Source organism: Athalia rosae, chromosome 7, assembly GCF_917208135.1.
Source record: "Athalia rosae chromosome 7, iyAthRosa1.1, whole genome shotgun sequence".
NCBI lineage: Eukaryota > Metazoa > Arthropoda > Insecta > Hymenoptera > Athaliidae > Athalia > Athalia rosae.
The window spans coordinates 11,100,981-11,126,452 of record NC_064032.1 but is presented as its reverse complement, the minus strand read 5'-3'; the positions used below and the strand labels follow the sequence as shown (position 1 = coordinate 11,126,452).

The 25,472-nt window shown below is 40.8% G+C and overlaps 2 protein-coding genes across 4 annotated transcripts; one reads left to right on the top strand and one right to left on the bottom strand.

Annotated features, from left to right (window-relative positions):
• Positions 1–176: 176 nt before the first annotated feature.
• On the top strand, positions 177–25,093 carry LOC105689620 (RING-box protein 2). Its single transcript, XM_012406774.3, has 3 exons — positions 177–363; positions 448–680; positions 24,576–25,093. The coding sequence occupies exons 2-3, from the start codon at positions 527–529 to the stop codon at positions 24,755–24,757; spliced, it is 336 nt and encodes a 111-aa protein (XP_012262197.1). The 5' UTR covers positions 177–363; positions 448–526; the 3' UTR covers positions 24,758–25,093.
• On the bottom strand, positions 1,155–16,990 carry LOC105689619 (facilitated trehalose transporter Tret1). Of its 3 annotated transcripts, XM_012406772.4 has the most exons (7): positions 15,788–16,990; positions 9,747–10,199; positions 6,605–6,724; positions 4,292–4,415; positions 4,036–4,209; positions 3,567–3,946; positions 1,155–3,466 (listed from the first exon to the last, which is right to left on the bottom strand). In XM_012406772.4, the coding sequence occupies exons 1-7, from the start codon at positions 15,839–15,841 to the stop codon at positions 2,885–2,887; spliced, it is 1,887 nt and encodes a 628-aa protein (XP_012262195.2). In that variant the 5' UTR covers positions 15,842–16,990; the 3' UTR covers positions 1,155–2,884. The 3 variants fall into 3 exon arrangements, with proteins under 3 accessions (XP_012262195.2, XP_048514784.1, XP_012262196.2); XM_048658827.1 differs by lacking the exons at positions 9,747–10,199; positions 15,788–16,990 and adding an exon at positions 9,253–9,634; XM_012406773.4 differs by lacking the exons at positions 9,747–10,199; positions 15,788–16,990 and adding an exon at positions 6,866–7,308.
• Positions 25,094–25,472: the final 379 nt, after the last annotated feature.

Below are 25,472 nucleotides of genomic sequence, written 5' to 3'. Positions count from 1 at the left end.
ATGGTTTCTGCTAGAATGTTTTCTGCTAGAATGTTTTCTGCTAGAATGTTTTCTGCTAGTTATTTCTGCTAACTTGGTATTTAAAGTTTTCCCAGATGGCGATGCTGCTAGTGCTGCCGTAGAGTGCTGCTGTTGGTGTTGCTGCTGCATAACACACCAAAAAGGCATTACTCCATTACTCAGGAGATTATTCAAGCGGATTGGAGGTAACAACATTGTCGAGTTGAGTAATTTGTTTACAATATAGGTGACAAAGACAGTTTTCTTATCATTATTTGAAATCCGTTGTTATCATCTGAGACTCTGGTTCAATCACTGGAGTTGATTGCAGTGGGTTCAATGCTGTCTCCTCAGAGTGCAAAAGTACGTATTATTCACATTTCAAATCTGGGTGGCTGTAACTGAAATGAGAGTGGAGCATATATTTCAGTACAATTTTGTGTCCAGGTATCGCTGAACAACGGCCAGAAGAGACAACGACGAAAATAAAGTGCCGAGAATTTGGTTTGCAAAGGTTGGAAACAGAATGGCTGATAGTGAACAAGATAACCTGGATCGTGGGGACGGCGATGGATTGAAGACAGATAACTTTTTTACATTGAAAAAATGGAACGCTGTCGCTATGTGGAGCTGGGATGTCGAATGTGACACCTGCGCTATATGTCGAGTCCAAGTCATGGGTGAGTCTCACAATATCATAATATTCAGACATCGCTGTGCTTTTACAAGAAGTGGTAGCTAACCTCGCTTTGCTTTGTTTGTATCATTGTTGTGGTTGTGGGAAAATTTGGGGATAGGCAATGCTTTTCCTCGCTAATCATCTGCATCATCCTTTCTGTTACCTAATATGGCATCTGTATTCTTATTTCATTGTCGCGCTACTGTCGACGCACCAAAGTACAGGATTTCATTCCAGTTAGTCCGAGAGATTTGTTCGTTCTCTGTTTGGTTAATACCATCTTACATCTTGTCTTGCTTGATATTTTAGAGTTGGTAAAGTAAAATCATGTTTTTTCATTTTATTTATTCATTTATTCATTCATTCATATCTGCATTTATAAAAATATTTCATGTACTTTAACAATATGTATAAACAACTGAATTTTTTACACTATTTTGAATGGAATTATCGAACATATTTGTGTAAAAAGGAATTATATGAAAATACGTATTTATTGTACATATTTATCATTATTTTTTTGTCTGCTAAATTCAGATATATCATTCCTATGCGTCTCCAGTATTTATTGAGTACACATATATTGAAAGAATTTTGTTCCCTACATGAATTCAGCTACTACTTATAAAAATTAATTCGAACAAAATTGAACAAGACCATACAAAAATCTTTGTGTTCTGTCACAAGTAACTTTTCTTTCTTCAAAATTAAGTACTACACAATGGTGTTCCATCATTTCGTAAAAGATCAGTTTTTCCAATTCATGTGCCTTTTTTTTTTTGCTTTCATGTTGTTCGTTTTTCGTCTCGTAATTAATAGGCAGCTGTGATTTTATTAAGCTTCTACACGAGTAATTTTTTACACACTAAAGTCTTTGAAATTTCCTTTCAAATCTCGGTGGATCTACCTACCACCTCAACATAATGTACAACTATCAGCTAAATATATACGTATGTACATAATTTTTATAAATCAGCAAAAATATATCTATAACTTTGTGCATTCGCTTATCATATATTATATCTGAAGGTTTTCTGCTAATAATTATTCTTTCTTGTGATTCATTGAAATCACTTATCATTCAAACATTGAGGAACAATTATTATTATAAAATATTTATGTATATATATTTTTTTTTTTTCAACATATTTGATCATTTTAATTACTATTTGTTATTTATGCGCAATATTACTTTTTCTGAGGTAGAGACTGTAGGATTGCAAGAAGAGAAACGACAATAAAAAAAAGAACCATAATGATAATGATGATGGCAATGACCCTAGTAATAATAAAATGATATTATTAATAACAACAATAACAAGAAACAGATAAACTACTATGCATCTAGTTAACCATCGTGAAAAAATGAATAGCAATGATTTCATAGTTAATAGTGATCATAGCAATGATTATAGAAATTGAGATTCTTTTCATATATGATGATATGCAAAATAACAAAAAATTATCTGAACAAATATAAATATATCCGAGGTGCGATACAATGTGCATCGTAGTTAATAGGATGAATACCATCTAGACACACGCAGTATTCTCAATACTATATTCAGCCCCCCTCGCCGACAGTTTTATATAACAATTAAAGGACGCGGTGTTTCATTGTTAAGTATTTTAGCACCTTGTCTTTCTATCATTTTTTTTTGTTCTATGTGCGTATGTAATTGTGTATATTATGGAACATTTCGTAGCCTCAAAATACCATTTATTTCAAGAAGGCACTATCTATAGCATCGTGTCGTCTACCTAATATTTATATGAAATGAAAGACGTCAAAAATGAAGATGTATTTGTAAAAGAAATAGGATATCACAAAAACGAATTCTACTATATCGTCTTGCGCAAAAGTTATCGATGGTTTGTATGTAGCAATTGTCATTTCGTCTTAAAATTGTTTTTCTCTAACCAGCATCTTGTAAATTATCACACTACATTTTTATATACATCACCGCATATTCGAATCTCAATATGAAACAAATCGATCGAAGTACACTTCACTCCAAGCTGGTAGTATGAAAAAAAAAAAGAAAAAAAATTTTGTCAGTTCTGGGCTTTCTTTTTCTTTTTTCTATCGATTGGAGCAACCACCCACTTCAAGGTCCGTCGTCATCTCGAGTACGGATTTTAGATCTTCGTCAACCGTAGTCCGTTTCTGCCAACTTTTTTTTGAAAAATCACTAAAGAAAACCCTTAACAAGCAGTTGGCATAGGTTTTATGTTTGCTACCGCGCTCATCCTTCGTACTGGTCCAGTTAGCCTCATCTCAATTTCTTCCAATGATCTACCCCTCGTTTCCGGTACAAACACGATAACGAATATCAAACCGATGAGTGTTATGGCGCCGAATAACCAGAAAGTGCCCCCGGCGCCGATCCCGGCTATTATGTCGATAAAGGTCTTGGTTACTATGAATGTACACGCCCAGTTGAAACCGGTGACAACACTCGCCGCCGAACCACGAATTTTCGCCGGTAAAATTTCTCCCATCATCAGCCATGGAATTGGTCCAAATCCAAGAGAAAATCCAATTACGTATATAACAAAACTTGCCAATGGAATCCAACCGTACGATTCGACATTGGTACCGCTCTCTTTTAGGTAGAAAAATGTACCGAGAATGAATAACGTCAGTATCATTGACACGCTGCTTATGTAGAGAAGAATTTTACGACCCAGACGATCGATCAATGCTGTGGCCATAAATGTCGATAAAAAGTTCACCACTCCTACTATTATTGAGCTGAGGTTACCGTCGATCGTGCTTCCGGCGTCCTGAAATTAGAAAAAGCAAAACGTTGGCTCGATATATGATCTGGGTCTCTAAGAAATCTCAAAAATTGATTCAATTTTTGGAAGCCGATGTAGTACAAACCTCGAATATTTGAACGGTGTAAAATATAACTGCGTTTATTCCCGAGAGTTGTTGGAATCCCATGAGTCCCAGTGAGATGAGGAGGGGTTTGACGTAGGCCTTTTTCAGCAATTCTTTGAAGGCACCTCGCGTCACGTTCCTCTCACTCTCCGTGTGAGCTTTTTCAATCGCTGCTAATTCCTCGGATACGTCGGTATTCTTGCCGCGAAGCCATTGAAGGGACTTACGAGCTCTCTCCCGGTTTCCCTTAGCGATATACCAACGAGGAGTTTCCGGGATTAGGCACATCAAGATCATGAAAGGGATCGGTATTATCGCACCCACTATAGCCAGATTCGACCAGTTCAAGTACATCCCGACGATGAAGCAGAATAGGATTCCTATGAGAAACAAAAATCAAAGAATATAGAAAAAAGATCGTTCGAAGATCGGTGGGGGTCTTCGTCGCTCTTGTCTTTTTAATACACACCGACATTTCCCAGCGCCGTTGGCAACAGTCCAAGAGTACCGCGTACTTCCGGCTGGAGTGTTTCGCCAAGGTAAACCGGAAACGATAGAGAGGCTACGCCCACGCAGAAACCACTGAATGCGCGACCGCATAAAATCATAACGATGTTCGTCGCGAAGGCGATGAGAAGCCAGGCTGCGAAAAATAAAGGAAAATAATGAGAAACCAGATCGGCGCACACAGATTAAGAGATAGTGAGATTTTATGTTTTTCCTACCTCCTATGAAAGGGAATCCCGTTGCCAAAATTGTGTTACGTCTACCGAGATACTCGATCATTGGCCCCCCAAGTACGCCACCGACCAGAGCACTAAGCGGCATTATTCCGCCTACCCATGACGCCTGGAATCACGATATCAGATTGTGAAAATTCGATGAAAATCTACGAGATCACCCCGAGGTCAGGGTATGTACCCTATCCTTCCCACATGAGCAGCTACGTACGTACATCAAGGACAATCGAATCTCGCCTATTTTTGTCGATTCGCAAACAACACCGGGGCGCGTGGACGGATGAAACCTCAGCAGTGTTGGCAACGAAATCGATTTTTATCTATATCTCTTCTTTTTCAATTCACCCCCTCCTCATTTATCGTTGTACTTGTCGATCATCCCTCGCGAAGTTTATCTATTTATCACCGATCGAACGTACATGCGGTGTGACCTTCGCGAACGCGAGTTGCATGTCATTATCTCATCGCTGCACCGGTTGCGTACACGCTGGGATCCTTTTAAACCTCCTACTGCAGCGTATCGAAATTTCTGATCGTGCGCGGAATACAATTGCGTACACGACGACCCTGAATATCACGTTCAATTATGCCGACGAATTACTATACTCCGGACGCGTAATGTACGTTTTACAAGACGACGGGGCCGTACGATGCTCGATTCGATGAAATTTATTTTATTAGTTAGCGATGCTCATTGTCAATTGGATGGCAATGATCGCGCGTCGTATCTGACGCGACGTATTGGTGTCTTCGCGCTAAATTACATGTATAAATTTGTCACGACGATGACGACGACAACGAGAAATCATTGACATTAATCGTCATCGATACATCATTATATATCCTTCTATATAAATAAAAATGTATAAAATATAAGTAAAAAATTTTTTCCACCTAATGATTACTCGATAGATTGCATGAGTAGATGATTTTGGCTTTCAGATTTGGATTCCTGAGCTGATTATATGTCAGATTACTCTTGAAGAACCAAAAAAAAATTCGACTCTTGAGCAAAAAATAAATCATTGCTTTAATCGGGTTTAATACGCTTTTCTTACGTATTTTGACCTCAGGAATCCGAATCTGGAAGAAAAATTGATCTATCTCTGAAATTGACCGAGTTATCGCCAATTTTCAGCTTTTTCGGGTCAAAAATGAAAAATTGATTTTTTAGTCTATTTTAATGTAATTTGAGCTCAGGAATCCGAATCCGGAAGAAAAATTGATCTATCTGAAAAAATGACCGAGTTATCCTCATTTTTTCGCATTTTTTGGTACAAATTTGAGGATATCTTGAAGGGAAAAAATCGTAGCTCAATTTGGACGACGGATTCGTGTTGCTGGGGTCAAAATACATAAGAAAAGTGCCATACGATCAATTTTAAAAAATAAAAATTTTTGGCCAAAATTTGAGATTTTTCCAAGGGGTACCCCTTACGATTTTTTCAAATTTTGGCCAAAATTTTTTATTTTTTAAAATTGATCGTATGGCACTTTTCTTATGTATTTTGACCTGAGGAACACGAATCCGTTGTCCAAATTGAGCTACGATTTTTTCCCTTCGAGATATCCTCAAATTTGTGCCAAAAAATGCGAAAAAATGAGGATAACTCGGTCGTTTTCGAAGATAGATCAATTTTCCTTTCGGATTCTGATTCCTGAGCTCAAATTGCATTAAGATAGACCATGAAATAAATTTTTTATTTTTGACCCCAAAAAGCTGAAAATTGGCGATAACTCGGTCAATTTCAGAGATGGATCAATTTTTCTTCAAGATTCGGTTTCCTGAGGTCAAAATACGTTAGAAAAGCATATCAAACTCAATTAAAAAAATGATTTATTTTCACTGATTGTGAGGGGTGTTAGATAGGACTATTTTTGTTTCCTTATTATTCGCAAGCGATAGATCTTCATCTGCCAACTATTTTGGCGGTTCACTTCTTTTTCTTCTTATCATTTTCAAGAATTCCGAGTTGATTTATTTTCTTCTTGAATTTATTTATCAGATAAACTCGAAATTCGTACACGTTTTTCATGTGTAATGTTAAAAATTCGCGAATCAGGTTCAACTGGTACGCTCATTATTTTAGATAATAGTTTTTTATTAACAAACATTCATTCATTAACTAAAAAATTGGAAAAAGAGGATGTAACAAATGGAGAGAAAAATATATCGTTGTATTCCGTCAGAGATTGAATTCTAGAGATTTATTGTATCATACGACCAAGAACAGCGTGTGAAAATCGCATATTTTCGCGCTCTTCAACATTGATTTCTGATATAAAATGTCAACTTACCGCTTGAGCACTCATCGCCAAAGAGGTCTCATTTTTCATCGATGGTAGAGCCGGTGAAGTGTAAGAACTTGAAAAACCAACAACCATCGAACCCAAGGATACGGAAATAGCCGCGATGACCTGCGTTAAAGAATAGAAGAAAGATTATACATTTGTGCAACAGGTGTTGACAGATCTTTTGAATTTTTCGGCTATCGATCGATCCTCCCTTATTTTAATTCACACACGATCGAGAAGGTCTTCCGTTATTTTCGTATGTACCTGACTGAAGGTGCATATAGCTTTCGGTTCGTTTCCCGGTACTTCGATGTTTATGTGGGTGTCGGCGCGTATCAAAAACTTCATTTTTGAAAATCGATTATTATACCTATCGATCGGACCAAGTAAATTCTCCGATATTATCAATGCTTATCTCAAAGTTAAACACTATCACTTCATCTATGAAAACTCTCTAGCCCCTCGCGAGCACTTTATTTTACTTATAAATATAGGTATTTTTCCTTTTTTCAACCCTCAACCGAATAAGATATCGCTGACTTTCGGTGTTAGAGTTGACGGCGATACAACGTACGATTGCAATGAATTTTTTTCTCTCCCGAGTTTATCGACGGTTGTTCTTTATCCGAGAAGTATAATAAACTATTGACACTATTCGGTTGAGAGTTCGTACTCTTATATAGAAACCCCCATTAGGGGGGCAGCGTGCTCGCCCTCCCCCCTCCCCCCCTCCCGCTACCCTTCTTGACCGCCAATCCCCAGACCAAACCCGGACCCCTGACCGTTGTCCATCCATCCCATCCATCCTCCACGCCCTCCGCATCACCTATATCACCATTATTGTCGTCGTCATCATCATCCACTAACAACTCGTCGCTGCAGACATACACCGCGGAAACGTTTCACATCTACTTTATTTTTATCTCGTACGCGAATTCGTGCACATCGCACAGTAGTACCGTTTTTTTTTTTTTTTTTTTTTTCTATTTCTTTTTCTTTTCACAATCTCACTGTAAATCACGCCAGAGGTACCTCGGAGTATCCCATCCCTGGGAATTTTGGTTACCTGGATTCGGAGTATCCGTATAAAATAGATTTTCGAACCCGAAGAACTTTGGATTTGAAAACGTTCAACTTTTCTGTGCCGGCTTTTTAGGATCGCAGTTGTCGACCCTCCGGCTTCTCACGTATCGCACGGTGCACGTTGTTCATCGTGTACCCAGACACGGTGTAGATACGATGTACGTAGAACTCGGAGATTGGCATATATTTATACGTACTCACTCAGTTCAGAGGTGGATATGTGACGAGGTGTAATTGACCATATAAATGGCCCGCGAAACCTCCTGCACACAGTTTCATACGTACGTACGTACACGAAACTAAATAGCCGACTAAAACTTGCTGCGTCCAACACCTCGACGTTTTGATTTATATATATTCACGAATACCAGCGTTACGAATCTATCCGTTCGTCTATATATAGCTCGGTGTGACAAACGGGGAAGGTTTTATTGAGCACAGTGAGGTGCGCTAATAAGGGCTATACATAAAACGATCTTAGTGCACTTTCGGAGGCAGTGCATCATATCAGTGCAGCGTATGGACCAGAGCTATTCAGCGAATGATGATGACGGATAATTGATGCGGATCGAGTTGAATCGCGACGCGTCTCTTTATGCACGGAGTCAAGTTCAGAGTCACGTCTCTCTTTCCGTTTACCTTCTCCCTTTTTTCGTCATTCAAGTTCAAGTCGACGAAACACTCGATCTCGCGTATATCCAGCTCCGCCGTGTTCGACATCGCCAAAAATTTATCCTCATCGACGGACGTGAGATTTTCAACTTCCCGGTCTTTTGCTCTATCGTTGGTTCGTAGCGATCTACGTTATCGGCCGAACGTGTTTTACGGTCACATCGTCGGCGCCGGACATACGACGAGCTTTACTACTTGATCTTCATCGCATGGTAGGGTATACCTATACCCATCCAGCCGCGATGCAAGCTCACTTTTCATTACCATTTTCACCATCTAAATCAGCTGCCGGCGAACACACGTTTGTGATTAACTCGACTATTATGTAATGAGTTTCAGCTCCTACGCAACTGCAGAAGCTAACGGGGCCGCGGATAATTTTTAAATAAATCAATACTCGTTAGATAGATAGAATCTAAAAGTCGACCGTTGATGACCACGCGTAATATTTCTACAGCTTCTACGCATCTATTCATTCATCTCAAGGCCACGATAGGCAAATTGAACAGCTGGGCTTGAAAAACCTGATCTGCCGAACGAGTTATTGAATGCCAATAAGAATGAATTCGTATGAAAAGTATAGATGCGATTGATCTCGACTTCAATTGATTTGTACGTTTTTCAACGGTGAAGTTAATCACAGGTATGGTCATTTCGTAATTGACGGAGCAAAATATATGGACGATTCTCTCGAATTGATAGCATACATTCGACCTTGGTAATGTGAATGAATCGCCAAGTTATTGCCAATTGATCTTCGCTTTTTGAAGAAAAAAAAAATTCACAATATCGATCAGTTTTAGTCGCGGCCCAACTCTCATCATCGAATCGTTAGTTATTCTCATCCAACTTGGCAGTTTTTTAGAATAGCTGTTTTAATTTTCTACGTTACTCGCCTGGTTGAGTACGAACTGATCCCGCCAAACGTTATTCGTTTTAATCCACTTCATCGTCGATTCCCTTATTTTATTGGGATCAATGTTTCTCTCCGTCTTCGAATGCGACGAATATGATAATATTTTTACACAGCTCGTTACCAATAGTATATCGATAGATCGACGATTGAAACGCGTATGAAAGGAACCAGAAGAACTCGTACGACGTCCGATGATAGCGAAGAGGAAAAAAAAAAGAAGTTATAGCAAAAAATCCGGCAAAATCTCGACCAATGAATAAAAACACGTTTTCTATGCCATGTCATCGTTATCGAGGCCCGGTAACATGCAAATTTAGTTATCAACTATTTTTCCCTACTTTATTCTCGATCGTGTGTAATTTATGGTACGGCCGAACCGATTCGATGTTGACAAAAGGAGAGGAGAAAAAAAAAAAAATCGTTGGATTTCTATTTCTTCTTCTATTCTAGAATTTTTATATTTTTTCCGCTCACCTGAGGGATGTAGTGACATCTACGACGCGGTGCAACCTCCGCTTGAAAGTAGGACTTGAAGGGAGGACCGGAGGTCATTTTCACCTGAAATTCCTGCGAGTGAAACATTTTCGCTGTGTCCGGTTGAATTCCGTGATCCTGCAGCAATGGATCCAGTTGTTTGTGATCCGCGTTCGGGTCTTCACGCTGAATATGCTCGTTGTAAATCTTGGCCTTTTTCAGATTTTGATTGTTCAACAAATTGTCGGCATAGTAGTGAGCCGGCTCTGGGTATTCCGTCACCGATTCCGGACACTTTTTGTCGTTTGACAAGGTCAGTTGGCTCGTGAAGGGGCTCGGGATCGTTGCGAGGGTCGTATTGGACGCGCAATCGGCGACGATGTTTGAATTCGCCGTTTCCGATCTCGAGATCGTCGGTACCCTCGTGTACTGGCGCGGTAGGATCCCTCGCTCCTGAAAATTGAGAGATAGAAAAAAATTGAAGTCAGGCAAAACACAACGGGGGAAAAAAATTCACAGCTTTCTTTCGTTCGTATCGCACGTATCGGACACACTCTTTTCTTTCTCTCGGATGTTCGGAGATAAGTGAAAATTGGAGCGTTTTCTATTTCTGGCTCGTTATCGCACCTGTATGTCCGCGGGTGTTTTATGGGGATTTCGATTCCGAGCGCGCTTAGTCTGATTTAAATTCGGAGCGAAGAGAGAGCTGTCAATCGATTGAAGGGTGAACGTGGAGAATTGTGGTATTTATACGTATTTTTTATCGAGCGTTTATTATTCGATATCTGAGCGAACGAATTAACCAATGGGAAATGAGTTGGGAACGTGATGCAGGGTTTGAATCTCGGGTTAAACTTACATTATTCTTACTTCGCTGTACACAAATAAAAATTTCTCGTGATGCTGCCGCCGTTGCAGACGTTCGATCAAATGACTTTTCCCCTCGAATGGGTTTCAAAGCTACAACGATAACCTATCCAAGGGTCAGCTGCTCGTGACGAACTTTGAGTTCTTCTTATTTTAAAATATTATTGTCATTATTTTATTATTAACGCGATAAGTGCACGGGTGTCCTCCGTTATTGTATGTACTTCATTTTCAGGTCAAACGTACGCAAAACGTTACTACTTAACATACGCGCGCTACATTATTATATCAATTATATAGTGTTATATCAACGGAATAACAGTTGTTTGAATATTTTTTATTCTGAAAAATCAATCTTGCTGCGTGGGTATGGATCGTTATTTGTTCTCTCGATTCGAAAATGAAAATCTTTTTTCAATTTTCTTCCAATCAACTTTTCAGCGGAAACGAGCAGAGCAAATATGAATCCAATCTGAGGTATATCGAGCGGAGTTTCTAAACGTTAACTCGTCGGATGAGTTGCAGTAACTTAGGCGCTAACCCCTTCCTCGATTACTTAATTTTTGAACCGCGTGAGACTTTCATACGTACGCGGACGATGATAACGTTCGTTGGAATTAACGCGGGCACGAGGGATCGAATTCCAACGGAATGTCAAGACCGTGATAAAACAATATAGTAGTCGCCAGCTGTGCTACGATATCTATCGTAGTATAACCTATGCGTCCAATAGATCTATGCCTGTGCTATGAACAGATTTTTTCGAGACGATCTATAACGGGCTTTTATATTGGATTTCCTACACGTATGACGCATGCGAATACGCTGAATCTCACACGCAGCTTATTTTTCTCCTCGTATCAACTCCTATAGTCGAGTGGCTTCGAAATCGCGAATGTGCATATTCGAAAATTTTCGCAAACCGTAACATTCTCATCACGGTATAATATTTATCGAGCGGTTAATTATTTCTCTCTCAATTTTTTTTTCTTTTCTTCTTTCAATTTTCTCGAATCGTTGCGCAATTTTTCACAACGCGATTGAAATTCGACTATTCCGAGGGGTGTGAAAAATCGCATCGGGTTGGGATCGATCGTGCGATAACCGGGTGCGAAAAGCACGTACGTGATATGTAAAACAGTATTTTGTTGTTCGTTGAACAGATTGACCGAATAAATAAATATGTACTAGAGTCGCTCGCGGTTCCGCGTCCTTGCCCTCGTCATTTATCAAGGCAGACAAGTTTGCGCTTAAGAAAAAAAAAATAAATAAACAAATAAACGCGATACAAATGAACGAGAATGAAGAACGATGCAAAAAAATTTGGCGAAAAGAAAACGAAAAAATCTTGGCGACTGTGTTTAGCTTGCGTCACTCGCGTTGAATACGTGTTCGTGTACACGTGTATTCGAACGCAAATGATTTCCAAAATCGAGACCCCGGAAATATCGGAAATCGCGGGACAGCCTATATAATTATTCTCCATTTTCATCTAATCATTCTAAACTCAATTTTTACGAACAATCAGCCGCGAATCGGAGGCCCACAATCGCGTAATCTCTTTCCTCTTAATTAAAGTCTCGTTTTTGTTTTTTTTTTTTTTCGTTTTTCACCGTCCTTACAACCCCTTTTCTTCAAAATACGTCAGCGATGGCAAATCGTTCCATGCAACGCAGACGCGCCAACCGCTGCGCCACGGACTATACGGGGTGTTGATAAATAATTCAGCCGAACTCGATGGGGTGGTAAAGTGCGCTCGAACAAATAATATGAGACGAGCAACCCACGTACGGAGACGGAGCGCCTGGTCGTTGACAATCGCGTTGATTTTCTGTAATATTTAAAATCAAAAAAAAAAAAAAATTGATAAACATTACGCGAAACGAATGGACCGCAACTTGAAACCTTCGTTTTCCGACGGGTTGCCGATGACCAGGCGTGTCGACTTTGCCTCCTCGCGAGTTATTCGCCGATTATTTATCGACACCCCGTAGACACGATTATGTATATATTTTTGGCTCGATCGATACGTTCCAGTAATTTCTACGAATCTTGGTAAAATTTTAACCATCGTTTAACGAAATTCATGCAACGTGTATCGCGCCCTCCTCCTATACAGATAGTGTTATTTTTTTGCACTGGGTACATCACGCACGGTATATAGGTATACATTTTGGACATGCGATACGTACGCCGCAGTTACATAAATATCTATGTACACGCGATGCTGCTGGTGTCACTCGGTCTCTCGTGTGCACGCAATTTCATGACGACTTGTTTTTCTCCGTCCTTACGGATATTTCTGCGTATCTACCTATACGCGTTGGTGGGTGAGCCTTCGTCGTAATATTTGGCACGCGCGGATGTATCGATTTCTCTATGGCAGATACAACGACGTTAACGCGTAGACGAAATTTGCCTCGCGCTGCGTACAGAGTATAGTAGTCGTACAGGTATGCCATTCATCTTTTTTTATGTCAAGAGGGATCGACGAGAGAAAAATTATCTCCATTTAGTTTCACGATTCAAAAGATTCTCTTTCTTTTTTTTTTTTTTGTTTTTCTCTTCTCTCTGAAAAGTGCCATAAAATTTTACAGCTGCCCCACCGTCGTATAGATCATGCATAGCTGTTCGGTTTCGCGGACGACTTTTTCCCAGTAGATTCATAACGCGTGTCTCAACTGCAGCGTAATCGTTGACTTCTTACGTATACATACAGCGGACGTGAACTGGCCACCCATCTGCACGGTGCCGAGTGATAAATGTATAAACATGTTTTTTTATTTTGTTTCATTTATTTTTGTATCCACTAAGGAACGCGTAATGTGCAGTCGTACGTCGTTGACGTAACGTAACGTTATCGTTGAAACTAATGAAGGAGAAAAAAGAATTTTTATCGAAGGAACCGCTGCGTCGTACACGTAGGGAATACAAATTCAAATTGTCAGAATTTCAAATGAGACGCGATTCGATTAATATTCGCGCTTATTTAATTTCGGTTTTTTTTTTTTGTTTGTTTTTTTTTGAGATACCATTGACGACGTGTCGCGAAGACGATCGCATCGCGGTCTTCTCTTTAGATGCAGTTTCGGGGTTGGTTTCGTGCACGATATTTTGAAATACGTGAACACGGGTATGTTTGCCTTGTATCGTTGGAAAAATTCCCTAAGCAAAGAACTAGTAACGCGTTTCTGTGAGACACGAGACGATGCTGCGCCGGACCATCCGATAGAATGAAAATCGAGATTTCCAACGTATTCGCGTCCGTTCGTTTACTTTTTTCATATATATATATAAATACATTCGTCGAATAATAATAAATTTATTTATAGACTTTCGATTATTCTACATATCGCATGTATGTATGTATGTAACTACGTGTACATAATACCGCGTGCATAGGTCGCGTCAGGTGGTGTTTTAATGATGTGGTCGACCGGTTTGAATAGCCGACAGCGTATACAGTAAGATTATTGTCAGATTAACATAACATTCACGTGTGTGCGCGCTGTATGTATACACGAAATAGAATTACCTGACATTCTAATATTAGAGTGGAATTCACGTTATTCGGGAAAACTTGTTTGCTCGACTCATTTATTTTTTCTTTTTGTCTTTTTTCCCCCTTTTTTTTTTTCCCCCCTTTGCATCATTCCTGCGGATTCGCAGTTACGTTGCACAAAGAATAAAAAACGAACGGGGAAAACGAAATGCTCCCGAATTTCAGGTGATTTGTTATTAAAATGAACCTTTGATAGAAAAAAAAAAAAAAAAAAAAAAGAAATACATATCAAGAAATTTGTGTGAGATAATGTAATTTCGTATATCCACTCGAATACTGCACATCTTTTTTTCCATGTATTATCACGAATAGCTTCGGGCATTCCATTCGATTTGACTTTATTTTCGCATACAGGTGTGTGCAAATAGTCGTATTTTAGTGCAACTTTTGTGACGCAACCTGATGCAACGGTTCCACCTTTCTTCGACCTCTGTCCGCAAGATTTTTCCGAGATAAAGGTAAAACGGCGCGTAACGGATAAAAATAAAATTTCGTAAAATCCAATTAGTTACGTAATACAACAAATAAACGTGAATGAATGTACGTATGCGTCGATTTTATGCAGATGCCCGCACACCACCGGCATTAGCTTTTCGCGTAGAAATGTATACATACGTATATACAGTTGCCGATTAGAGAAAACCAGTGAAGTGAAATCGCGTTAAGTTTCAGTTATATTCGTTATAACAATAAATGAAAAAAAATTAAGCAAGATAACTGCAAGGTTTAACTTTTACGTTGCGGATTCGTCTTCGTCCTCCTCCTCCTCCTCCTCCTCCTCCTCAAGAATGCATAATTCATTACTAATTATTATTATTATCATCGTCATTATTACTATCTGCACCTCGCGTCCGTATACACGGTGGCTGCAGGATACGTCGTACGAAACATTCCGTTTGGTCGGTCCGGTCCCTCTTCATCCCCGTTCGATAATAATTCTCGCTTGTTTTCTGAATGTTGTTGTTTTTTTTTTTTTGTTTTTTTCGTTTTTTTCTTCCATTTTTTCGGGCGAATTTGAAATTACGGGTTGTTCGATGCAGGGGGATGAGAGGAGAAAAGGAGATCGCGCTGCGTCGACGTCGGCGTCGGCGTCGGCGTCGGCCGGTGGCGGGAGTCAGTGGAACTTTCCAGTCGCGAGAGAGTCAACTCCGCAAAGTAGACGAACGGCGTAGAATTGCACACGGCGATCGGCGGCTACTTTTTAACCGGACTACCAGACTGCCAGACTACAGAGGAGACAGAGAGACGTATCCCTTGTATACGTGCGTTACATATGTACAGTTATAACACATATATGTATACATGTATGAACATATATGTTGGTATCCATGTGCAATTTATGTACCACCCAACACTTTGGACCGTAGGAACCACGCGCGATTTTTCATTATTCGAATTTCGAATCGTATAACGGCTGCGGAATAAGCGTAAAAGCAAAAATTTGTCGAACGCTTTTGTAATTCAGTTTTTCCCCACGTACCCGCAGGACCTTGGGATTATCTCTACGGCTACGAAAATTCCGACGAAATTCATTCGTGCCAATTGTATGCGTGTACCTAAACTCCATAGGTGTCTACAGTAATGTAAAAATTATCAACCGAATCGCTCTCACCTTTGACTTTGAGAACATCAGGCACACCGGCCACGGCTTCTGGGAGGATGACATCGTGGATGTGATGTGTGTTCTCAGTTTACTTTGTCCAAAAAAAAATAAAATTCGCGAACGATCTCTTTTATCCGCACTTCGAAACTTTTACCTTATATTTTACGTGTGTATTATGAATATTGTTCAATAATACCAGAGCTTATTTCGTTTGATTGTATTTTGGTTTTTTTTCAATCGCAAGCACGTGGGTTTTGTTGTTGTGACAGTTTGCGAAGAACTGCAGTTTTAACGTTCGATAAACCTCGTTACCAGTAGTGAGAATTTCACGTGTTACGTGTTACGTTAACGAGTGCATCGTTCTCGATCTTCGGACTCGATGTTTTTCCTCCGGTTCGTCGTCGAGTGAAATTTTCGGACTCGGGCGACGATGCTGCCCTGTTTCCTCCGATCTCCTCCGGTTTCCTCCTTTTTGTTTTTTGTTTTTTTTTTTTTTCAATACGATTTATACGTAACGCGACGTTGAAAATGTTGCGTGAGTTATCGTTTTTTATCGACTGTGGTCGCACTGTTTAGTAGGTTAAATAGGTGAGGTCACGGGTTCGCGCGATTTGTCGGCGAAGTGCGAGGTCTTCGCAAATCAATTTGCACCCCGCGGGTGGCACGTGGAATATCGCGAGACGATATCTTCGTCGAGCGATGTCGACGACGAGCAAAGGTATGTGTAGAAACGTTACGGCGTATTACAAAGTTGAATGAATTATTTCGCGTGTGTGTGCGACGCGCACATACGTGTCATCATTGTGTGTTCGGCTCTGCTGGCGCGCGAATCGAAACGAATGAAACCGCGAACTTTAATCTTTTTCATTTATCGATCAAGTTCGATTTCGTCCGTTTGTTTTTCCTCTCTTTTTATTTGTTTGTTTGTTCGTTTGTTTTTTTTTTCTCTCTCTCTTCTTCTTTTTTATTCACGGAACATTCGGCGAACAAATTATTTTACAACACAATTAACTGGACGTCGAGAAGCGGTCAACGCCGGAATTCGACGGAGGACGATCTTCGTCTCTCGGTATCGTTGATTGAATGAAAATGTGTGTACGACGTTACGTTAAACGTTACTTGGCTGAGCGAACGCGGTTAAATTTATTATACACGGGACAGAAAAATTGAACGCTTTGTGTTTGGAAGTTTGCTAATCAGATCGCGGGGTATGTCTTTTATATACAAGTCGCGCGGCTCAGCGGGCTCGACTTCAGGCACCGCCTTCTTTTTCACAGATGGTGGGGAGTGGACGTGCGCCGTGCAAATTTATCGCGAGGATTGGAAATACACTGCCCAACAAGAACCGACCGGGGACCGTACCCGACCAACCGACTCACCGTCTATATAGAGCCGACAACCTTTCTGCCTTCGGGCCTTCGGCACATCCATCCCACGTCCCGTGTAACTACACTTACCCACCTGCATAGCTCCACGTGTATATCACATACATATATACACGTAGCCGCGCGATTCATGCAATTTTTCACCTAGACCCCGTACGTAGCTCGCACCGCCGCAGATTCCTCTCTTACAGCGTGTCGCTCCACCTAACGCGCCGCTCCAACCTTCGCAGTATCATCGTCAATGCAGAGAGAGTTGGCGAGTAAAACGGAGCATGGAGTACATGAAAAGTGCTACCTGTGACATCGCGCGGGCTACGGGACATTACGCCCACGCTTTGCAAATTCCTCCCGTGACGTCGTCGACGTCGTCCACTCTTACCACCTGGTTTTACTTACCCCACCCGCAGGGGGTTGAAAAGCGCTCTTTTTTTTTTTTTTTTTTTTTTTTTCGTTTCAACCCCCGTTACACGCGTTACCGTGTGGGTTCGAGTTACGTCGGAACGGTCGTAACTCCATGCGAAACCAAGTCAGGAATATCCTCGAGTCGACCGTGTTGTATCGTCTTGTGCCGGTCTACGACGAGAATGTCCCCCAAAGTTTGCTTTTATTACCAACGAATTTTCCCTCCGTTATCTCGACGCTTCGCTATCGCCGTACTCTCTCTTCGTATCCCGCGCTACGACTGTAGCTTCGTAACTTTTTTCACGTTCGAAACGTGATGTTCCTGGGGTACGGGGGGACGGAGACATGTGCTCAGTTATACGGCGGATATCGACGGTGGCTGCGAACCGATCGATTGATTGGGAATAATTGTCGCTCCTAACGGGCGTTAGAAACGTTACGTCGCGATACGCGCGAGTCTTCGACGTGTGCAGAATTTGGGAGAATAGGTATGTAGAGCGTGGACGGGATAGAAGAGACAGAGGACATCGATATACATATATACGGAGGTAGAGAAATCTACGAGTGTGGAGAGTAAAGAGAGAGAGAGACGAAAAAGGGAAAAAAATGAAAGAAAAAATCTGGGGGCGTGACCGTCGGTCGCGTGGTTACGTTATTTCGCGACCTTCAAAATTGGCGAAGGGCATCGGTTGCTGCGAACTGCCCCTCGCGACGTACGTACATACGTCGTCGCTTGTGTACCCGCGTACCGCGCGCGTATATTACCACGTGACGACGGACGCGCGTCGTCATTTCGTTTCTTCCTTCCTAGCCATCCAGGAGGGATATACGAGGCGTCGTCGTCACGCGACGCGCGCGCGGGTTTTCTATATGTACCCCGCGTACCGTACGTGTGTAAAGGCGTGCCAAACGAGTGGAAACGCGATGTGGAAATTTCTCTGGTATCTTTTTCTCCGTTTTTTTTTTCCTTCTTTACTTTTGTTTTTATTAAATTTCTTGCTCCCCTGTAACCCCCGTCTGTTTTCAATTTATTTAATTTCCTGCACTTCCATGTCTGCCGCCGCCGCCGCCGCCGCCGCCGCGTACGCTACGAATGGAAATATTTGAGTAACGTGACTCCGATGCACCGCCACCACCACTTGGTGTTTGCATGCACGTTACTTATAGGTATACCACCACCTCGTACATACTTTTTTTGCACGGGTATTGGTACTTGTCAGGCTTAGTACGAACGGCGTATAGTATTTTGCTGGATCATTATATTTACGGATGTGTAATATAATCATGAGATCCTTCGAGTTTTATGGCTCTCAGATATCGAGATAAGCTCGATGGATCAGAAGTTTTGAAATTTTATCTCCGGTCTTATTCTCCGTTATCTGAACACGCTATCGTTGCCATTTTTCTTTTATTCTCGTATCATAATCATTCGAGCGATCATCTCCTCGAAATATATATACACCTTCTACCAGGTGCAACGAATCGGAAAAAGCTGCGAAAAAGAAGAATTTTTTTTAATCACGCCGTGTACAATTATCTCGAATTATGAATACGTCATCGGTCGATCTTACAATATACGCGTTGTTCATTTTCACGGCTCTTCGTGTACACGTAATTTCTGCATACGCGTGTAGGTGATTTGTGTCAAAGACACGAGAGGCAAGTTAATTGAGGAACATCGCCAACTAACCTTTGGTGTTACGTCAGAAAATGCTCATCTTTCTCTTACGTATTTTACCACATCTGTAACGCCCGTACTCCGCACTCGTTTTTTTTTCGACTTCTTTCTCTTCGTTCAACCCTTCTTTTTTCCTCTCGTTTCTCGCCATTTTTATTCCTTCGTTTTGCCGAATTTCATAAGCGGTCGCCAAGGTGTTTTATTATTATTCGCTCGAAGCTCACTCTTATGATGAATGAAAAAATAACCTCACACGATCATACAGCCGCGTAGTTGTAACCGAAAATTAAACCAACATACGCTATACCATATATTAGCCGTCGCGGAATTAATCGATTCCCAAATACATTACCCACCACTTACGCGGATACGCGATATGACGTCTGTATGAAGTAGAATTTGAAATTCTAATGGAGTTTCATTTGACAAAAACTTTTGTCGATTTCTTTTTTCTTTGGAATTTTTTTTTTTTTTTTCTTTTCTTTCCATAGATAATCGACGACTTCATTGGGATTTGCAGACCAGGAAATCGAAGCCGAACTGTTGCTCGACTAAAAATCCTACCCGAGATAAAATTTTAGGAAATATATATATCAAATTTATCTACGGTGAAAAATCGATACGGATGGAATTTTAAAAGCACTCCGTCAGACGCTCGACGACCGTGCACTTAAAATTCCCGCAAGATTTTCCGCCACTTTTCCGTATCTCATTGTCGGGACGGTATATACTTACACCAGTAATGACGGTGGGTTGCATATACCCGCTGCGGCAGAAATAAGATAACGAAAGTTTCAGAACGATGGAAATATACCGAGAGACGTGAACGATTATTTTCACGTTATATACCCATGAGATGCATCAACAGAACTCCAATATACATATTGAATAACTACTTTTTTTTTTTTCTTCCCCCTCTTCGTTTTTTTTCGTTTTACCCTCTACAGTGATTCATTTTTAGATATTCACAAATATACGCACACCGTACAACTGCGAGCGAAACGCGTAGACACAGTCGGTAGAAATTTTGATAAAAATTCAGAAAAAAAGGAGAGAAACGAAAGAAAAATCTGGAGAATTTTACTCGTCGGGGTTTTTTTTCCTAGCCAGTGGTACCGTATAGAAATTGTATAGCCGAGTTTTTAACATTCTCCGGTATCTATAGGAGGGAAAAAAAAAAAAAAAAAAAAAAAAAAAAATAGAGAGAGAACCGAACGGCTGATGACGATGAGCTGTCGCTAAATGCACGCGTATTTTCAGACACCGTCCGCGTATCTCTTTCGCTTGTAATCTAACGCACACATCTCCACGTTCTATTCTTGTCCCGTCTGATTTTTTTTTTTTTTTTTTTTTTTTTCGATTGAATTTATTCGCATCATCTATTTTTTTTTTTTTGTTTTTTTTTCTGTACATTGTATTTATACACGTGCGACGCACACGCGTTCGCGGTGGGATGTGTTTCACTTTTGATTTGTCCTTTTGGCGAGCAGCTGCAGATGCACGTGGAGATCCTTATTGTCACACGCGCACACACGTGTGGATATACGAAACTGCATCTTTTCTTTTTTTCATCGAGTTTATTTAAGGATATGGTGATTTTCCTGTTATTCTCACATAATTTCATCGCACAATATTATCGTGTGTACTACGCAGGTATGCGCGCGTTTGGGCATTGCAGCGCGAAGGGGGAAAAAAACGGGGGGAAATGAAAAATCGACGAAAATTTCTGTTGCCGCGATATATCTGGGGGCAAAAATATTTCAATTCGCGAGACGGAGAGGAGGGAAGGACTCACGTCGGCTGATTATAGAAATGAATAAAAGGCGCGCGAAACGTTTTATGCGGAATATCCTATATATTCGGGTCACGTTAAATCTGTAGTTGGACGGTAATTCGCGAAACTTTGCAAATTTCGTTAGCGACGAGGTCTGCAAATACGTGGATATACCCGGATGATTACATACTAGAAATCTTCTTCGTCTTCGCGACGATACGCACGTACCCACATTTTAACAAGCGACACGCGTGTACGTAATCGCGTTTAAATTTAAACGTGTATACGTGTTACGTGTATACGTACACCACGTCACGTGCTAAATTCTTTGGTTTATAATTTTTTATTTCATACGATTCCGCAGCGTAGCACTCGATTCTTATAAAATAGTTGGGTTCGTCAGGAAGTAACGGTAATTTCTGTTTCTTTGGCAAATATTCGACATCTTATCACGTGAACGTATACTTACAACCTTTTTTTTTTTGATCGTTGTAAAATAATTTTTATCTCGAGATCGTTGAAAAATTTTTAGCGCCGCAGCCCCCGCGCGATTAAATCATTACGTGTCCACGTGCAGAAGATACAAAGCTGACCGATTGAACAACGCTTAGTTTAATTTGCACCGCTATTCGCGAGAATCCGAAAATAAATTCGTCGCTTTTCGGTTCTGTGTAGTTCATTTGAATACAGGTATAAAGAAAAATAATGTTACCCACGTGATGTAGGCAAACACCAGAGATTAAAATATAATTATGGCTGCAAGTTTTCTCGTCAATGAATCCGAAGAGTGGATTTGTTTTTCAATTCCTCTTCGTACATCCGTTCGGATAAGGCATATTTTCTGAATTCATCCCTAGGAAGATTGAAAAAACTATCGGTACATGATTTCATTGACGATACGGCGTTCTCTTTATCTCGCCGATCGACCGACGATGAATTAATCTTGCGTGGCATCTTTCTTTTTTTTTTTTTTCTTTCGATCATTGAACGATATTTTTGTAATTTTCTTTTATTGCCGTCGAAGCGGTAACTCGAACAACAAAATTCAAACGATGTGCCATAAATCTCGAATCATCTTTTTCACATTGTCTGATATACGCTAACAAGATAAAAGTGCATGTAACGTTCACGTGAATATCGTATATCATGCATTTCCTAGCGTATGTATAATATATATATATATCTATCTATTTCTTCTCGTTCGATTTCGTATGCTTTTATTTCATCGTGTATAACATCGTCGTCGTCGTCGTCGTCAACAATAAACGTATAAAATTTTGATAAGAAAATCATCCTTAGTATATATATACCGGGGGTGGGTATTACATTATACAACCTTATTTATTACAACGTAATCCTTCGTGGGAAAACATCCGATGATTCATCATTATATTGACTGTAGAACGGCAATTATAATAATACCGCCAGGATTTGTCATTAATCCGGAGCGATAAGCGCGTGCGCTTAACAGCTGCGAGAGTGTTTACTACTTTACACATCTCCGATCGGAGTTGAGAAAAAAATTCATTGTAAGCGGGAAAAAAATTAAAAAAGAAAAAAAAAAAATCGTTCGCAACGATAATTCGACAGGATCTTTGGGCTCGTTCTTTCCTCATTTTTTTGCCCCGATAGTCGCGGGCCAGCTGCCCGACCCGGGTCACGGCGAAATCTATACCAGAAATTGCGGCGCTGATAACGACGTGCGTCGTATATATATTTTTGTTATCTCCTCGATATTTAATTGGGCGTTGATTCGCGATTGAAAAGAAAATGACGTCAATATTCGTGCGGTAATTATAAATCGTTCATTACGGTACGACGTCGGAGATTTTGAACGTCGTCCGTTCGAACGGAAGCAGCGAACGCGGTAAACGCCACGTTTCCGTTTTATCAGCATCGGTTGGTAGCGGTCGATGGTTTCGCGTAAAATGAAACTTTTTCACTCCAACAACGGCAATCTGAAATGTGTAGTAAACTGTACGATGACGATAAACGAAGCGAAACCGAAACTGACGAAACAAATTAAAAAAAAAGGAAAAAAAAAAAAAAGGAAAAAAGCAACGGCACCGCATGACGTCATTTGATACGGCGGAGGCAATAATCTCCGTTCTCCTCGTCAGCCGGAGCAACGGGTTGAAAACTACGGCAAATAAAAAAAAAACCGTTCAGACGTACGACCAACACCACGGAAACAAACCGGATTAAATCCTACGACTGCTGTCGCTGCCACCTTTGTCGCGTCCAAATATTATACTCGTGCACGTACACGCGGAGATGGCCGTACGTTACCACCGCGTCCCCATGTGAGACGAATGAATATTATTGCACGTATACCGAAGTAACTGATCTACCTCACGACGACCGATTAACTCGCGAAGCGTCGATACCGTCAGAAATTGTTTGCGAAGCGCGGCGTAACCGATTTTCGAACAAACTTCCGACGGACGAAACTTTGATGAACGCGCGCGTTATCCTTTCGGATCTCAACGTCGACGGCCGATCCGTATGTATGTATGTACGACGATTCGAATGAAGCCGATCGACGAACGTGTGTTACACGCGCAATCGATGTTATTAATATCATGGCGTGTACGTAATATCGTGCACGTACTTTGATCGAAAGGCTCGATCACATCGGTCATCTCAAGGGTTGACCCGCGCCGTCGACACAAGGAGGCCCCCTGGAACGGGTCAGGCTGTCGAGGTCGGCGGCGTCGCCGAGTAATTGTCGATGTCGCGGTTGGTCGTCGAATAATTGTAAAAAATAAAATAAATAAAAAAATAAAAAAATAAGAATCTCCTCTTGCGCCTACATTATCAATAATCGATCGATACGGGCGTACATGTATACGAATGTACGTGCGCATCGTCCGTGTAACGTGTATACGGAGTGGAAGTTTTACCAATCATCGTCTGCAGAGATCGATTGGGATCGGATTGGTTAATTGTACGGTTACACACAGCGCGACGTCGACGAGTGTTTGTTGTATAATATAGGTGTGAACAACGAGAATCGTATACGTATGTATATATATATATATATATATATATCGTTTGTATACGTGTAATAATACTTTGATAAATGATCGTATTTGCATTGAATGTCAATTACGTGTGTGGCGTGGGGGTACGATGTACGTTTGAAAATTACGACGTTTCGATGTTGTCGTCGTCGTCGTGTTGTTTCACGTCGGTGAAATTATAGTCGGGACTTCGTCGTTGGTTGTGTCGTTGTTGTTGTTGTAGGACGTTCGTTAACGGGGGTTATATTGTAACTTTCCAGCAGATCGTAATTCGAGATGGAACAGATCTCTCTCTCTCTCTCTCTCTCTCTTCTGTAGCTCCTCACGCTTCGTCGTCGTCGTCTATTGTGATTTATGAGACACCGCGGTGGTGTTCCTCGGACGACGATGTACAGTAGATGCGAATTTTCTCAATCCCATATCGGTGAAAATTCTACGAATCGTTGCCACTAGATGCGACGCAGCCCGCGACGCAACGCGATATTCCCGAAAACGCGTTCGATTAATTCTAATCTTTTCATTTTTCTGATTTCAGACGCCTGTCTCCGCTGCCAAGCCGAGAGCAAGAAAGACTTTTACGGAAAACAGGACTGCGTCGTTGTGTGGGGAGAGTGCAATCATTCCTTTCATTATTGCTGCATGTCACTTTGGGTCAAGCAGAACAACAGATGTCCCCTCTGCCAGCAGGAGTGGTCGATTCAACGCATGGGGAAATAAAAATATCGCCCGAAATCAACGGATCATTTTTTAATTGGTTTTCTGTAATTATTCTTCATTGACGTTTTCATTTTTCTTCAATTTTCTTTCTTTTTTTTATACACACGTACAATATCTCCTCGGTCGATTATCTCTCTCTCTCTCTCTCTCTCTCTTTCCGTTGTTGGTCGCCTCGTACATTATAATACCCGGTAACCCGCCAATAAATATCGAACAACAACGGGAGCTATCTAATTGTACGTAAACAATTTTCCGATCCGCTCTCTTTATATTGTAAACCTCGACCGTGTATTATCCGGACACGCTGATTATACACGAGGAAATGAAAGATGGGAAGAATTGTGTATTTATTCGTCCGTTGTACACGCCATCCCGATCCTTTCCGACTCACGGTCGTCCTCGAGATCGACATTCCCAATATCCTGCGAACGCGACGTATAGCTGAGAATGAAGTAATCCGGCGATTTTTTTTTTTTTTTTTTTTTTGCCGTTAACCCAGGTGAGTGATGTTTCTCGAATACATGTACACGTATTCGTCGGTGTTCCCGACCACACGATTGTGAAATACAATTATTCATTGAATCGACGAATCCTTATCAATAAATTTGTACTCATCGACACAGTCGCGTGATTCCTATCTTATCATATAGATAATTCGGTGTAATTTTTATTTCGCGATAATCGGTCGCACAGAGATTATCGAAGCAGATTACGT